This window comes from Sylvia atricapilla, chromosome 7, assembly GCF_009819655.1.
Source record: "Sylvia atricapilla isolate bSylAtr1 chromosome 7, bSylAtr1.pri, whole genome shotgun sequence".
Classification (NCBI taxonomy): Eukaryota; Metazoa; Chordata; class Aves; order Passeriformes; family Sylviidae; genus Sylvia; species Sylvia atricapilla.
In genome coordinates this window covers 31820884-31839027 of record NC_089146.1, presented here as the reverse complement: position 1 = coordinate 31839027, position 18144 = coordinate 31820884, and the positions used below count along the sequence as shown (strand labels likewise).

Here is an 18144-nt window from a genome sequence, read left to right as displayed (position 1 = left end):
TAAGCACAGGGTACTTACGGAACATTGTATAAAACTGCTGTGGATTGAGGTTCCACTTTCCCCACGGTGTCTTGTGGCCTTTAGACTGGGCATAATGGGCATGGTTAAACTCTGGCTCAGTCCCAAAGGAATCCAGAACTCTCAGCATACACCTAAAAGAGAAAAACAAATTTACTGTAGGTACACCTACATCTGTATATTTAAGAATGTGCGTATATATACATAATTATGATCATTAAAATGTGTTTTGCTTTTACTTGCAGCTGTAGAGAACATACAAACTGAAGGTACATTTTAATTTCAAACATTTCTGTTCATATTACATTCACAAAGATGTTATGAACAGCAAATTCAAGGATATATCAGATATTCAAATAACAACCCTGGAGCTTATTTTGGGTTTCCTTACAGAATGAAGTTATGCTTTAAAATCCAAGTAGAACTCATGGGAATGCCACAGTGGTCACCTGCATTTCCTAGGGCCCTGGAGTAGAGTTTGGGCAGAAGAAGAGAGGATTTCCCATGTGTTTTTTAAAGTTCTCAAGCATTACCACAAACCAAGTGCAGCAGCCAGGGGCCACATGCCAAGAAGATCAGAGGAGAAGAGGACATTGTCTTTAGACAATTGTATTTTGTCTCCAGGTTCTGACTTTGAGACCTACTGGAAAAGCACTGAAGATGATTTAATATGCTGACTTCTTGCAGTCAGCTCATTTACTTGTTTATGAAACATTTTGTCACAGACTTTTGAAGGAACAACATAAAAGTCAATTACCTGCATCAACCAGCACACAACAAGAGAGAAATCCTGGCACTGGATTACAAAGAGCCTGGGATGAGAGAATGATGCTCACCCTTTATTTAAAATCCTATTAATTTATTGGAAAAGAAAGGGCCCATGGTGCATTACAGGCAGAAAAAGTGTCAGTATGAAGAAGGTGGTGCATGTCCAAGGTTAGAGATTCTAGAAGTTTTGTTTCCAAAATGCAGCCTGCCAAATCTGTGCTATGACCTGGACACACTGACCACTGCCACTGAAGGGCTCCAGAGCTGCTGCCTCTACCATTCTTCAGCCCTCTACAGACAAAATTGCAGAAAAGACTTGTACAGGAACTAAATATCCTGTGCAATTGTGGTATAAACACAGGGACTCTTAGCACTGCACATTGTATCACTGGGAAGGGACTCATGGGTGGCAGAGAAGGGAAAAAGCATTTTTAGCTGCAAAAGTTACTATTAAAAATTGCTATTTTTTTCACCGTTTTCAACATTTCCCATGCTCCAAGCCCATATGTACATTCTGCTCAATAAACTATCTGATTTCAGCTTTTAAATGTGAAAGAATTTAGCCCTCAAAAGGTGAAAGAACTTCTCTCCAGTCATTTGTCAGTTTTAAAAAGAAAAGATTTTAGCCCCTAAAATAAATTTAAGTGTTACATATATGTTTCCCCTTTCTCTAAAGTATTAAGTAATTAGGGAAGTAGAAAAAAAATCCCAGCAACTTTTAAATTCTTCTATGAAATGCTACCTCCTTTTTATTCCAAAATACATATTGAGCAAAATGACGTGGTTTTTTTAAACCTCCGCAGAGATATTTGAAACAAAAAGAAAGTCAAAATATACAACACATTATGATTCACCAAACAACAAAGCTGACAGATCAGTTTCCGTGCAGTGTTTTATGTCAACTGTTCTCAATGAAAATATTTTACAACAGTGGCAATTATCTCTGCATCACACAAAATACTCCAGCAGGACCAAAACAAGTTCTGCACTGATGAATCATTCAGTAATAAAAGCCCTCTTATTCCTTGGCAGGTCTTAAAACAAAATTCCTCTCAAACATACAGCTTTTGGCCAGGTACTTGAGCACAGGAGAATGAAAAATAGGAGAAAGCTCTTGAAAAACTGCAACATTATTTACTGGAGTTAGTCAAGAGATAAATGTAAGGAGCACTGCACTGCTTTGTTGTCTCTCTTTTTTCCTGTAGTCAGATGTAAGATAAGCAGCACTAATGGTCACAGGGATTTGAGGAACTATGTCCAATACACACAGGGCCTCTGAATCAGGACAGGCAATGTGATGCAACAGGAATCTAAACCAGAAAGCAGGAAAACAAAAAGATACTGATATGATTCAACATAAACTAAGTGAGAAAAAAAGATGACAGCAAAAAGTGCAAGTCTGTGCAAGGAATGGTATGAGAGATCAAAGCTTTAAGTGGTGAAACTAATCCCTGAAATGCAGCAGAAAAGAGCTGGTAAAGATTTAGAATTTAGAAATGAATGTAATTAATACCAATTATGCTGAACTGATATTTTAATGTATGTAGGAATGCCTTGATTGTCTACCCTAGTACCATATTCTCCATTTGTTTCACTTAATGATTTAGATGTCTTTTTTAAAAACTATTTTTGGAAACAATACATTAGCCTTTCTAAAATGAAATAATTAATTTTGAAAATGACAAAACAGTACTTTTTTTTATAAATCAGGGATATATTAAAAAAAAAAAAAAAAGCTAGCTTGGTATACCTTTAATTTCAGTTTTCCCACTCTTCCTTCCTAAAATGTCACCTAGCTTTAGCAGTGAAGCTGCAGAGAATTGCAACGTGCCCTGAAATTGGTGTCAGACTAAGTCTATTCTCTGCCTAATTAAAAAGAGGACTGGTAGGTAATAAATTGCTTTAGAAACATCCATGTTAGTCTTTTTTGTCTAGCACATTAGAAGTGACAATTTTCAGGCTTATAAAATAAAAATCAGACAAAAGTAACCCAGGATTATTTCAAGGGAGCTTTTTTTCCCCCTTAAGTATTGGGCAGAAGCACAATCCCCACAGAGCTGACCTAGTGGAAGTATTTATACACATATTTTTGTATCCTTCTCCCACTTCATCAGGCCACTCTGTATTCACATTTAAAATCTTAGGACAGAAAATAACCCTCCTAAAAAGATACATTCTAGAGAACAGCAACAAAGCAAGAACTTTCTCAGGAGAGCTGTCACGTTAATTTATTTCAAGAAAAAAAAAAAAGCCAGTTGGATTGTTGGCATATGGGAATGAGTCATTGCTAGAGAGACTGTGGAAAAATGAAAAAATAGCAGATTTTTATGTGCTGCATGGAGGATGAGGGTGCTAAGACTGCACTTTTCAAACTATATTGAGCTACTAATTTGTATGTTGATTTATTGCACGCAAACTGCATTCAAACATCAACACCTCAGAACAGAAAAATCCAGCAGGTCCAGGCATTGTTCTGCTTGGAAAGAAGGTGCACTCCAAAATGAGATGTGTTCTGCTGTGCTCCTGCTATTTGCAGCAGCAATTATCCCACAGATAAAGCACATACTACCTAAAGTCACTGGTGCTCTCAGCAGTGCAGAAGAGTCTTTCAGAAATATTCACTCCTAAAGCAGCAGGGTCATTCTTTCCAGCTTGCAGTTCCAGAAACCTGATTTGCAGCTACCAAAAATTTCCTCAGGGCTCAAGTTCACCCAGAAAGATTATATAAAGCACTCTTAGCAGGCGACTGTTCTGCAGGCAGAGGCTTATTCTGCCACTCTATTTTGATCTGAAGCGAATAAAAACGTTTTAATTCATTTTATCCGGTCTGTATAAACCAGACTGAGCTGACCTGCACACATCTACTGAAAAACACCTTCTTTTGAGACAAACAGTTGTTCCTACTGCCATTCAATACAACTGAGGAAAAAAAAAAGCAGAGTTTGTAACAACAAGGACTAAAAAGCAGCTTTATTTGTGATAATGTTTATTTTATTGGAATTAAATGGAAACGGATGCCTATGCTCTTAGTGGCTTTAACTTCAAAATATTTGAACGACAAAATTTGTAAGATAACTCATGATGCTGGGAGAAAATACAAGGATTGGAAGAGGATCCTGAAATAGGAGACAGCATGCAAGAAGCTACAAATTAATTCTCCTGCTTTAATCAATTCTGTGATCTCTGCCAGACTCTGGATCCTCTTTTGCAGACTGAACTTGAGCAAAAGCATCATGAATTTAGAGATTCCAAATAAATGCAACAAGTTGCATGAAAGGTATACAAAAAATGAATTGCACGTAATGATTCAAACTTCTAAATTTATATATTTTTAAAAATATGGCTATTTTTAAAATTGAAGGAAAAACAGTATAGAAGACATCCTAGTGGCTGGCAGAGTAATTTATTGTCCAGAACCTTATTAGAATGAGGAGCAACGGGCAGTTAGCAAGAAACCAGGCCTAGAAAAACACATTAAAGAAAAGTTTAACTATATAAAGCAACATGTTGGAGCATCTTTTTCAGTCTTCAGTAAAAGATGAGGCAAAAATGTCCCATGAAGGACAAATGTACCCTTATTTATTTTTCAGTCATGCTGTGGACTAGATGAGATTTCCTCCCAGTCCATGAAATCCAGTGCTGTAGAAGACAGGCATTAAGATATCTTTTTCTCCCCCAAAAGCCTCAAAAAATTCCACAGTGTCTAAGGCATTTGGAGTTACATGTAATTTTGCTCTCCTAAACAAGAAAGCACCAGCCATTACCACGAAACAGTAATCAATGAAAAACAGATTGATAATTCAAGACGTAATGATTCTGTGAAGGAAGAAAAATTGAATAGCTAATCTACCATCTCAATATATATTTCCATAGCTTTGTTACAGGATATACCAGACAGGTAATTGCAAGCAGACAGGAAGAAACATTTAAAATTTATAAGAAGGGTTTCATATCCTGAGCACAGTGCTGCATGTGATCTCTTAGTGACAATTACATCTGGCAGACAGACAAGCAACTGTTGCTCAGTGGAAAATGGGATTATCTTTATTAGCAGGCTCCTAAAAACTGGAATATCCGTTTACTCCCTGCTTCAAAAAAGAGATTAAGAGTAATCTAATCTGCAATGTTGATCACTGTGCTCTCATTTAAAATGACACTGGAAAGATCCAATGCTCTAGAAAATCCTGAGGCTGAAAGAAAACGGTTTCTCTGTCTAGAACACCTTCCAATATCTTCCCTCAAGCAGGATTTACTAGACTTTATGGAGCATGAAACACAGCTAATTTGAGCACAAAAATCAACATCACTAATGTAGATTTGGGTTTATTTCATGCTGATGTGTATTTGTACAACACATGGGAGGCTTAATGAGTTAAAGCTATCGACAAAAAGAAAAGAGGCTCTAAAACTGCAGATGCACAAAGTCATTTCTTGTGACCCTCATCATCCATTTCTAATGGAAAGACGTTTTTAGATTACAGAAGCAACAATAACTGCAGTTTATCCTTCAGACCTCCCCTGAAGACAACTCTCTGCCCAGTATCTTAAGGGATGGAACAGAAAATTGCACTGCAGTTGTTGGGCAATACAATTAGAACAGATAAATCTCCACAATCATTGATCCAGTGTAGTTACAACAAGCAAAATGTGCCTCTGGTATTCCAACTAAAGAACAAAATGCAGTAATCTCTCAGCTCATCTACTAATTTACAGAAAAAATGGAGAGAGGGAAGTGTGGGTAAAGCAAAGAGGGAAAGAGGGGCAGAGATGATTATTTATCAAGAGGATAATTAAGATTTTTAAGATTAAAAATAATTGAATCCAAGAATCTTAAGCTTGCTGGGGGGGGATAATGATGGCATGCAAAGAGCAAGTATTAGCCCCTTTAATCCTAACAGCTAAAGACAACAAAAAAGTGTCTTTTCACTTGTAAATAAATTCACGTGAATGGACTTATTTCAGTACTTTGACATGCGTTATTCAACAAAAGCTCTTTAACAAAGCAGTTTAGAGGGCAAGTGGGTGTTATACTTACTGGTAATGAACCCACGATGGACCAAGGGTTTTCTTAAACTGAGTCAGTCCCACAATATCAATGTAAATGAGCTCTACAATTTTATCCCCCTGGGTCGGGCAGCCAGATCTGTTACCTACAACCTTCTTCATGATCCTAAACAAAAAAAGAAGCAGTATGAAAAAGCATTACTTTCTAAGTACCTTGAATTGATGATGTAATACTGTCTATTCCAACAATTCCAGTTTCCAAAGAAGTTTTACTCTTTACTCTAGTTTTGAAATCCTGAACCATGTAAGAACAGTGAAATGTTAGATATACTCAACATTTATTAAATGTAAAGCACTAATTTTCACTAAAAATCTCATCTAGTTTAGGCAAAAGAATAATACGTTTGAAATGCTTAAAAATAGTGTGTTTTGAAATTATTAAAAATAACCCTGACTTCTGTTGACAGCTTTATTGTACAAGAGGTCTCTATAAAACAATGCTGTCATGTAATTAAAAGTGGAAAACTGTAGAAAAAGCACATGTGCTCAAGCTTCAAACAGATGTTTTATGTCTGGTGCTGAACTAGTTGGCAAACCAGGACAAGGAGGAGCAAGGAGCAATTTGACCTAACACAAGCAATTAACTACATCAAAAGTAACATGTTTAAAGAACTTAAACCTTTATCTTACAATGAGATACTGAGCCAAGAGCAGCAGAAACTGAAGCAGAGGACATAGAATTAGGCTAGTCTGTAACATTTCCCATTGCAGCTGGTTAAAGCACCTGGAATGTTAAAGACTAAGCTGCTTAGTTGGAATTTTACAACATTCATTTATGAAGTCCCAGGAGCCTGAAGCTACAATGAAAACACATTATCCTTTCCATGGCACATATACTTAGCTCACGAAAACAACCTTATCGTCTGTTTAGTGAATTATCACTTTCATTTTATGCTTCAAGAAATTATACACTGTTAATAGAAGCTTCAAGAGTTGACAATTCTTTTCTTTTAATTCCAGTTTCAAAAGCGAAAGTAATCTCCTTACTCCTTGAGCTCTGCCAGTGAAGCTGAAATCCTGATGTCATGGCCCAGTAAGTAGAGAGATGTAATTAAATCACTCCACTGGACTAATTCACCAAGTGGGCCACCACTAAACGCATTTTCTGCAATCTTGAATCCAGATTCTTTTGTCAAAAGGCCCAAATGGACAAGGATCTGGGAAGGAAAGTCATATGTTTGAGTTATTGACATTAAACATGCAACTGTTACACATTACAGCAGTTTTTCTTTCTATTAAACTCCAACTATGGCCAAAGGAAAAAAAAAATCAATGAAAATAAGCCAATACTTCCACACAAACAATTTAATTTTGTAATTAATGCAAGGACTGAGAGTCTCCAGCAAGGAGTGGAGCCAGCCAGGCCTAAGAGAGGGTAGAAATATGAACATACATGGGGGGCTGCTGCCACTCAGGACTGGCTCCAGGAATAACAAGGCAGGAAAGGGAACCTGCTGTTGTGTTTGCAGCTTCTGGCTTTATCTAAACTAGTGGAGGTAATTTAAAAATATAAAATCAAATTAACTACACCTTTTCACTTCAAGTATCTCATGACTTTAAAACTGAACTCATTACAGGAGGTGTAAACTTATCCAACCCAAAGTTTTGGTCAACTTTAAGTCTACTCAAATCCAAACCAAAGATACACCATTTAGAGTGTATCTCAATTCTGGACAACGAAGATGTGCAATGTTGTATCTCATGACTACATAAAACAGTGTCAGGAACTTGTAGTAAATTCACAGTTTCTCCCCTTAGAACAGTCTCTATTTAGTCTACATAGTCTCTATTTCATCCAATACTACAGAGGCCAGGAAACTTTCTCCAACACTGACTCATGCAAAACACATAAAACTATCTGTAAAGCAATCACCCATTGCAACAGAATTTCAAAAAAGCAAAACACTTCTTGAAGAGAGTGCAAGCACAAGCCTTTTAGACATATTTTCTATTTCCACTCTGAAGCTACACCTGGAACGAGAAGCTTGAAAGAGCCCATATAACAGCAAGTGACAGGAATAAAAGTGTTCTCATTTACCTTTTTTCGTTTCCTTTTCTCCAAATTTTGCTTTTCTGCAAGTGATTTGATTGCCTCAATCCAGGTATCAGCCATTCGTCTGATGCGCAACATCATCCACCTGAACTCCTCATGCCTTGACATCATTTTGTAGAGATTATCGAAGTTGATGCGAATTTCAGCCTTCAAGCAAAGCATTAAGAAACACCTCAAACATTAGTTATTCTTCAGCATACCTTCCAGAAGTTAAAAAAACTGCTCAAATGTGAGCTCTTTGCTTTATATCCCTCTTCTTACACAAAAAAAAAGAAAAAAAAGATGCACTTTGAGCACGTTAAGATTTTACTTCAAATATTAAAAATATTAATATATAAATATCTAATATAAATATATTATATTTAAGATACTTAAACAGATGCTTCTAAGCTACATAAACTACTGTTATTTTATTAGTAGTATTTCATAGCTCAGAATACGTTTGCAATGCTTCACAATGCACTTATTTCTGCAATGTAAGATCTGGTTTTGTTCATGTGCTTCAAAATGAGGTAAAGGTATGTCTAAATCATAATACAGAACAGTAGGCTCAAGATTTATGTATATCATCAATCTTCCAAACACAAGGAAGTCTCCAATTATACCAGGAAGGAAGAAACATTACTAGGGTATAAATTTTAAGGGAAATACTCATTTAAAGCTGGACTGTTCTTAGATCAATTGTTTTACAAAATCAGACAGTCTATATCTGTATTATGTAAGTAGTGTTCATATGCAGCCCAACAATTATCTTAAATTATCTTAAAATACCTAATTGCTACATAATTATGCTGTAACAATTTAGAAACAACTCTGTGTGCTGTATAGTATTTACTGGGAAAAAATTAGGAGTAATCAAAATGTTGCTACAAACCTGAAATGAATATAAGCCTTTTTCCATTAAGGCAGTTTTGTAAAAAATGCCCAGATTTTTGGGACCATAAAAATGGACATTTTCACATATATTTAACACTAGTGAGCAGTCTGTGGATTTGTAATTTTTCTCAGTATCTGTATAGAGGCTTTAATAAATTTAAACACAAAAGTTTTTAATGAAAATCTAATAGCAAGAGCACAATACAAGGACTGGATACATGAGCTACATATGTCAAGGAGGATTCCTTTCAGCTTTGAAGAACTCAGAAGTAAAAATTGTAAATTCTAATCTTTTTAGCATTTCTGTGGCACAGGATTGCAGGATATTTTGCATGAATCACTGAATTAGTGCTCATGTTTGTCCTCATTAAGGAGAAGGTTGTTCTTACCACTGTTTTTTGATCAGTTTCTTCATTAGGATTTTTTGCTCTCCAAGGTAAACGAGGACACCAATTTTCAACCTGTAAAACAATCACATCAAAATAAATGTTACTTTATTTTCAGCTGGTTGACCAAAGCCTCCACTCTCTGCCTTTATATTATAACTTTATGCTAACCTGATGGCCTAAATAAGGTATCAGCTGATAATAAGGTGATTATTTCAAGATAAAATTGCTTTATTTGCAGGAAAAGCTTAAGATTACTTTTTGCAATTCAATGCTCTTTTAACCCAGCAAATTTGCAACCAAAAGTCACATTTAGCTATTCATTCATGATAATGAAAACAGCAGGTCAAGGCAGAGGTCAACTGTTAAATGCTCAAATGCAATTTCTCTGATCAGTTCTAAAATGTTTTGAAGAAGTTTTTTATGCTTCTAGACCTTACAAAAATATGTACTTTGGAACATTTCTATCTCCCTAGAGTATTTTTATAAAAGGACAAAGCTTGCTAAATCAAAGGGTCAAAGTTCTACCTTGTAGCAATGCAGACCAAAAAAGTGCGAATCATCACAGAATCAAAGCCACCACGTTTGAAGGCTATAGATAAGGTAATTATAACATAAGTAACAATATTCACAAGCATCAACAGCTGTGATTCTTAGAGAAACACGATCAATGCAAATGCAATATTTCTACTCTTGTCCACTAGAAAATAAAAAAGTACAACAGGGAGAAGTCAGTGAAGAAATAGCAAATGGATGCAAGTCACTGAGAGCCCCTGAGCTGTCCCCAGGGATCGTAGCTGTGTGCAGAATCCTTATTATTTATGGGCCTTAAGAAATTAGACTGCTTGCTCTAGGGAAGGAGGAATCTCAGTGTTGGAGGCAAACCCATGAAAACTGAAACATGCCTGTACTGTGAAAAGGGGAAATGCAAAACTTTATCAGCTGGCAAAGACACCCCATCACTGCTGATTAAGTTCACAACTCGCAGAGAATTGAAAGTCAGAGTTGCTCTTGTGGTTCCTCCAATCACAGACCTGTCAGAACACAATTTTAGCTTAATCATGCTGCAGAAGCCTGGAGCATTGCAGATTAAAGGCTTAAGATCACACCATATGATTGCCTGCAAGGCCAATCACATGAAAATAGATGAATAGCCATCCTAACCTCATTAAAGGGAAGAAATGTATCAACCTTAGGTTCTTCAGATAAATGATAAAAAAGCATTTTGAATGCTATGACTTGACCTACTCACTGTGTTTAATACAACATTTGAAAGCAGTGACTTATCAACCTCCTTTGAAAACATCTTGATTCTTCAGTGGACTTCAACTCTGGAACCACATCAGAAATCGGAGCAATTATCAATCCTAACTTTTACAACTATAAAGTTGTGGCAGAAAAGAGTTGGAAGCTCCACATTACAAATCATGCATGGTCACAAACTTCTCAGGGATTTTTTTCCTTTGTTTTAATAGTACAGATTTTGCATTATTCCTAGCATTAGTACTGATCTAAATTAAGATATGACATTTCAAGGACTACTGTACGTGCCCCTTTTCTGACTTCATGTATTTCACATTGCACCACAAGGCATCCTAAAGGAATTGCAGATTTTTCAGGGCTGCCAAGGACAGTTCACTGCATGCCTCACTGACCGAAAAACAAATGCAGCTCTTTTGGACTTTTAGAAATATTCCCTCTAGTCTAAAAATAAATGACAATAATTCTCATCACAAATAAACACTTACGGAAGAGATTCAAAGTAATATCAGTGTCTGCAGTTGTCCTGGCTCTCATTTTTCCTTACTGATCTTTAGTAATGATGGCAGAAAGGATTTGATATCACTAAAGTGGGTCTAGATGAAAAGTCCATTGGAAAAATATAAACACTTCAGCTTTGTATTTGTTTAGGCAGAGAAGATCTACATCCTGCAAGTTCTAATTTTGAGCAAGGTGAAGGAAGGCAGTGATGTCCATTTGGATCCTGCTCTTGAACGTGTTCATTTGATCATTTAAGACCAAACACTGAAGTTTCCTCTGAAGAAGGAACCAGGACTCCTCTTCCCCATTTCCAGCACTGCCTTCCTCTCACTGGGTTACCATCAGTTCTTTCTCCAGCTTCTTCTCTCCATAGCAACCTCCTGTTGTACTGTCATGTAAATGATTTAATAGGAAGGATGTGATACCAGACAGATTAGCAGTTAAAGACGACTGTTGGGAAGCAGCAACTGCAGATTTGAAGACAGACCATTTTTTGGATGAGTGATATAAATGCTAAGCTATTATTCAGAACACACTATATTTATCTTTGTACTGTCATATTTTTGAATAAGACCAGCTGTGCCTCCTGTTCCTGGTACTGAATTCAATGCAAATCAAGTGCATTAGTCAGTCTTTGATCTTGCTCAGGAAACCATGTCCACCTGAGGAGTGTTCCCTGCTTGCTTTGGAATTGCATTAGTCACAGCCCTGCCTGGAGTGTAAGTAGCCAGCCCCTTAAGGTTGAGTTGCACAGCAGTTTAAAAGTTCAAAATTTAAGTGCTACATGATTCCAGACACTAGAGAAAAGCTGGTGTTCTGAACTGCTCTAAGGTGTAAATGGCTAGGTTTAGGATGAAAAAAACCCCCAAACAAACCTAATAAATTTGAAGAGTACTTGCTTTATGGAAGTTTTGCAGGTATCTGTTCATGTGACTCTTCCTCAGACACACTGAAACTGAATGCACAGCAAGATTGCAGCACTCAACTCTATTACAGAGCAAGTACTTCAAGCAGAGTTTTAAGAACCTGGCAAACATCTGTAGCACTGGAGTAGTCTGAGCATCTTCCAAATTGAATCGAAGTGTACTCTGCCAGCAGCTCTCCACATCCAGAATTTCAGAAAGACCTTTATGCTTTCAAAGAGTCACAGTGGGAGTTGAATAAAGCCAGAGCTGAAGAGTATGTTCTGAGCACTTGGGATAATCTTCATTTTGGACTCTGCCAAAGGGCAGGGGCAGCCCATCTGCAGGGAAGCTAAACCAACTCTCTTTGCACACCAGGTGAACACACTGCTCAGTAGACTTCTATCCATGGTACAGTGCTGCTTTTAAGTCCAAGAGAGAAGAACACACAAATAAAAAATTCCAGTGTAATATATGGTGAAAGAAAATGCATCTTTAAATTTATCAGACAGTATGAAGGCAGGCAGCGAAATCATAATTCCACAAATCCCTTTGAGAATTTGATGTGAAAGAACAGCTCCAATTGGGAAGGTGACTTTCTCAACTCTTATTTTTTGTTTAGCATTTCCTCGGTGACAGAATCCCTTTATGGGGTTACAGAATCTGTGGTGTGCAAGATGAGTGCCTGCCTGGTCAGTGAAGTGGAGTAGGACACAGGTGGCTTTGGATGTGGTTGTTTCCAAAGGCAGTCTCCAATGCTGGGTGTAAGGTACCCACAGCCCCAGTGACACAGCAATACAACATTTCACACGTCAATCAACAAATGGCCTCTTGTCTGACCTCAGTAATGTGCACCATATCCGACTCCTCTCATACACTGGCATCTGTGTCTTTTCTAACAGGTCATTAAAAGACTTGTTTAAGGTGACAGTTTAAGCCAGTTTAAGGTGAGAGAAGAAGAAAAAATAACTGAGCCCAAATCATCCCAAATCAGATCAATCCACCAATCGGTAATTTGGGGACAAAGTGCTGACTATCATCATTTCAGTTTCTTAGGGACACGTGCAAGATGACTAAGTAAGTCTGTACTTCTGATGATTTACATTTCAGACAACAGCACAGGTTTTGTGAAATTTCTGACTGTTTGCATAGAATTGAAAGTAGCTGGTTTGATGCTACATTACACTGAAGAAATATAAATCATTAACTCACTGTCCAGGATTAGCAGCAGAAGTTGTAATAAAGGGAATTCCCCATGGACGTGAGCAAACTGCAGTAAACTAGAAAAACCACAAGGATCTAAGAAACCTCTATAACTATGATACCTAGGAATTTTCACTGAATTGTGCCTCAGGCTACAGCTTGCACCCTGGAAACAAATCCATGTTCAAAATCACCTTTGGTTTTTGTGTTTTTTCTGCTTTAGTCCTCAAAGCAGAAGTAAGAGTGTGAAGGAAAATACTCCCACAGCCAAACTATGCCCTGTGTTTCCATCAAGTCTAAAGGACTGAAAACAAGAATTCTCTCCAGCAGTGCATTAGCACACATGCAAAAGCTACAGGAGTCTCAGCCTCACAGACTGGAATTCAAACCAGTTTTAAACCTCTGAAGTGTTGGATTCCAAAATGGGTACCCAAAAGTTTCACGTGCACATGAAAGGTGAGCTGGAGATCCAACGCCTGGGATTTCAGACAGACCTGCCCAGCTCCAGCAGGTAAGCACCTGGGTAATGGGGGGCAGTAACTTGCACCACAGCTACCAGCTGACCACCAGCACCAGTTCCACTCCCGTGTGGAAAGCAGTCCTTTCTGAGAAACACATACGTAGATAAAGAAAAAAAAATCTATAAGCCCCCTCTACTTTCTCCACCTTTTTTTTTTTTTTTTAATCTTGGAAATAGTGTGAAAAACTCATTTTCTAGAAGATATTTTTAAGAGCTTCATTCTTCAGCTGCAAAGTGACATTTTGCAGTGAAATATATTTTTGTACTGCCTAGAAATTAATTTTTTCACATTCCTCCCCAGAGGCAATGCCATCCCTGAAAATGATAACTGTGCCAATGCCATTACAGTGTTAAACAACTGCCTTTTTCATAACTAAATGCTAAGTTTAAAAGTAACTCACTCTTCTCTATGGGCATCACAGTTGAAAGGAAGCAAGTTTAACTCGCTTTTTAATGTTTACTATTTCAAAGCCCTGTCTGGCTCTGGTTTTGCTATTCAGGCCATTTGTATCTCATCCACTCTTTGAAGATTCCAGCAAAACTTGTGTTCTGAGGAGCAGAGGGTGGTGATGCCCTGGCACAGGGTGCCCAGAGAAGCTGTGGCTGCCCCATCCCTGGAAGGGTCCAAGGTCAGGTTGGACAGGGCTTGGAGACACCTGGGACAGTGGAAGGTGTCCCTGCCCAAGGCAGGGGTTTGAACAGGATGAGCTTTAAAGTCCCTTCCAAACCAAGCCATTCCATGACCACACAGTTGCATACCACACCCCAGGAATGAGCCAGTGCCTGAAGAAAAACAGTGAGAAAGGAGGAGCAAAAATTCTGTTTTATCTGCAAGTTTGTGCAGGGGACAGCTTGAAATAAAAGACAGAAGCCTGGACATGCTGGGTTCCCTCTTGCTTTCCACTCACCTCCCGTTCTGCTCAAGCAGCCAAGACACAGAGCAGAGGAGAAGAGCTGCTCCCAAGTTCCTGCAGGAGTGCCACCCCGTTATGGGTTAACAAATTACTCTGTGTCTCTGTGGTTCTGACCCATACTGCACACCAAAATGGAACATTTTGGGCCCCTTTGTTTACAAGTTTAAAATGACATTACAAAGAGTACTGGGTGAGCATAATGTAACAGCCTAACTGAACTGCTTCAGAAGGAAAAAGTAGATCCCAGAAGAGTATGAATGAGCACAGGCACTTGTCACACTAGACTGTAGAGGTGATTTTAAGAGTAAAAGCAGATATATGCATAATTTTATGTGCATTGTTTTTCCAAACTGAGGTTGTACATAATTTGATGCATATATTGCCTTTTGAAACATGCAGGTACACAATCATCTCACTCCAATAGTCCAACCTTGAAGTCAAAAAGAAAAATCTTAACAGTAATATCCTTTCCATTACCCTAATGCATTTTAATATTTTAAATCATTAGTTCTGACTTGAGAGCTCTGTAGGCACATTTATCATTCAGCTGTGCAACCACGCTATAAACTGTCAACTCTTCATCACTGTCCACTTTGACAAATTACTCTTGCAACAGCATTTCCAAGTTATCCCTAGCAGCCAACACACCTCATAAATCCACATCATTGTAGTGTTATTAGAATTTCATTTCATGCTTGCATTCGCAAACATTTAAGCTTTCAACCTCTGCTGCTGGACATTAATCATGAAATTAATCATAGGATTAAAAATGCCAAATTTAAACTCAAGGTTAATAACAGCTCACCCAATATTAGTTTTAGATTCTGTCATAAGCAAACACTCTTCAAGAAAAAAAAAAAAAAGGACAAGACCTTCTTCTGAAGTTACCCAACATGCACACAGGCTAATTGCATGTCTATTCCTTCACAAAATGAAAAGTTGATCAAATTAAATGTTGCTGCTTAAAGAAAAATTTCAAATCCCAAGACCCTTGAAAAAACAACCATTTGGCCCCTGAAACTCTGCTCACATTTGGCCATGAAGAGAAATTATGAAAGAGCTAACAGCATCAACTGACTTTCCAAAACTGATGATAACGGAAGATTGCCACAAAAAAACCTGGGATTTAACAGAAATGCAAAATAATAAATGTCATTGAAGAATATTAGATTCTCGCATTCAGTTGAGATACATCATCATTTTTAAGACATATCTGCATTAAAACTACGAAGCACCTGCTGGTTGACAGAATACTAATGGCCCAAACATAGCTCTGCTAATGCTAAAACAAAACCTTCTAGTAGAAACCTTGGATCAACTTCAGATGATTATGAAACCGTATCTCTAGCCTCTATGATAAATAGCAAGATAAATAATACAGTCATCCTGTATCTTTTCCTTCTACAGCTTCACAGCCCATAAATAAATCAACACTGGGTGCTAGAAATGGAATGAGTCAAAACTGTGATTCAAGGCAGCCTTTGTTATGCCTTCAGATAAATGTTTTGGATATGTATTTAACTATTGCTGCTTCAAGCAACACCCCCAGAAGTTCAATGTCAGTCAACTGAGTAAATCAATAGAAACTGCTTTGATTACAACCCAGTTATTTATTATAATAGACTTACTGTTTTAATCTCAGATATGTAATTTAAAATCCCAGCCCAACCCTCCCAATCCTACAGAAGCTACAGAATTATTATTAGTTGCAATCCTGCAGCCTCATTGGCTCTTTCAGCTCTTTGCAAGCAGTGAGCCACTGGATGTCAATACTACTTCTAAAATCAGTTGCCATAAGTTATCAAAATTCCACTTACTAAGAAAGAAGAGGTCAAAGAGTGATCAAATACACCTGACTATTTCTGGTGCATGCACTTCAAGCCAGTAATAGAGCTTATGATAACTGACTGACAAAATTAACTCTTGGGAAACAAGTGTTACCCCGGAAATAGAAAAAACACCTCACCAGGATGAGCACCTTACTCAGCTGTGTACAAAACACCTCAGGCTGTGACAGGTACCACAGGCTTTAGCCAATATAGATGCAACTTCACCCAAAAACGTGACATTCAGGTTTCTTTTTTGTTTCTGCTAATGGATTCCACAATTGACAAACAGTCTCTGAGCAGGAAGTGGCTGAGCTGCTTAGGACAATGGACCATCCTGCACCACTTTCTCAATTTTCCACTCCAAATGCCTCCCTATTAGTACCTCAGCAGCTGCACTAAAAGCAAAAGAAAAAGCATTTAAAAGCAAAGATCTCTGACTGAGCTTCACACCCAGGTTTAACAGGATACCCAACATGGACTCCTTAGAGAGCTGCTGCCTACATCACTGCAGTTACAAACATTAGAATTCTCCTGGCTAGAAACCCCTGCAGAGTTTATGAATAATAGCAATTATTAATTCCGTTTTAATAACTTTTTCCTCTTTACACAATTCTTCTGAACAAAATGATGATTTCTTTCGAGAAAAGTGCAGTTATCAAAGCTGTGAAGGCAATGTGATGTTCCCCCTCAGCAGATTTAAAGCTTACTGACCTCACTGAGGTAAATAAAAAAGGAGCATGTGGACCCATCTACACCATAGCTTGCATAACAGGGATCCGATCGCCACATATCTTTCATCCACTGTAACAGAACAAAGGATACAAAAGTTTATTAGGTTAAAATACAACAGAATAGCTCTGTTTCACACCCAGGAATAACGGAGGAAGTGGCAAAGTGGCTATAAATATCACAAATAACAAACCAGGAATTTTATTAAGGATTAGCAGCACAGTGCATTCCCTGCGTTCAGGAATGCTGGGGAAGCAACAACACAGCAGATGTGAGCACAGCTTATACCAACTGGCAGCCAGGCAAGCAGGGACAAATATCAAATGGAGAATAAAATTGGGATCCAGACATTTGGCTGTGGCTGGAGTTGAATGCATTGTGTACTCCCCACCATGGTATGCTCCCTCTAGAATTTCACAGATCATTTCAGTTACCAAGACTGAAATCTGCCAAGAATCTGCCATTTCTGCAGAAGCAAATAATTAATTTCAGGTCATATTTCAATATTCAAATAATTTATTACACATATAGTCACTATGCAGCCTGCTTGCCAAAACAGATCAAAACACAGATCAGAGACTCAAAATGTAGAGACTTTTAATGTCACAAATACTTGTGTATTTAAGCAAGCAGAAAATTCACTGTTGCCCACCACTAATCACAGAATGGTTTGACTTGGAAGAGAGCTTAAAGATCATCTGATTCCAATACACCTGCCAGGGGTAGGGGCAGTTTCCATTAGACCAGGTGCTCTGAGCCCCACCCAACCTGGCCTTGAACTTTTAGGGATGGAGCATTCACAGTAATAAATCCCTTATATTTGAAACAAATCTTGGGGAAAAAAAAAACAAACCAAAAAAACCAAAAACTCTTAAAAACCTCCATCTCTGCAAATGTCAGAGTTTGTTTCTTTGCTTTTGTTGCCTTTTTCTTTTTTCTTTTCCAACTAAAGTCTGATGGCTTGTGATATTCAGCCTTTCCAACTGCATTATTAGTAAAATACAGGACTCAGGTAGAATCCACTGTGAATCCCAGAATTCTGGCTGCACACTTAGGCACTGCCTACTTATGAGCAGAAGAGGCAGAATGGTTTCAGGAGAAAAGGGGAACAGAGGAACCAC

General features: G+C 37.9%; 1 protein-coding gene across 1 annotated transcript in view; it reads right to left on the bottom strand.

Moving 5' to 3' along the window:
• Positions 1-18144, bottom strand: part of MGAT5 (alpha-1,6-mannosylglycoprotein 6-beta-N-acetylglucosaminyltransferase) — a 114740-nt gene that overhangs the window by 36570 nt on the left and 60026 nt on the right. The window contains exons 6-11 of the mRNA XM_066323144.1: positions 17006-17095; positions 9169-9240; positions 7889-8050; positions 6838-7007; positions 5822-5956; positions 19-152 (exon numbers count right to left, since the gene is read on the bottom strand). Of these exons, the coding sequence (XP_066179241.1) occupies positions 19-152; positions 5822-5956; positions 6838-7007; positions 7889-8050; positions 9169-9240; positions 17006-17095 (763 nt within the window). The remainder of the gene's footprint in view (positions 1-18; positions 153-5821; positions 5957-6837; positions 7008-7888; positions 8051-9168; positions 9241-17005; positions 17096-18144) is intronic.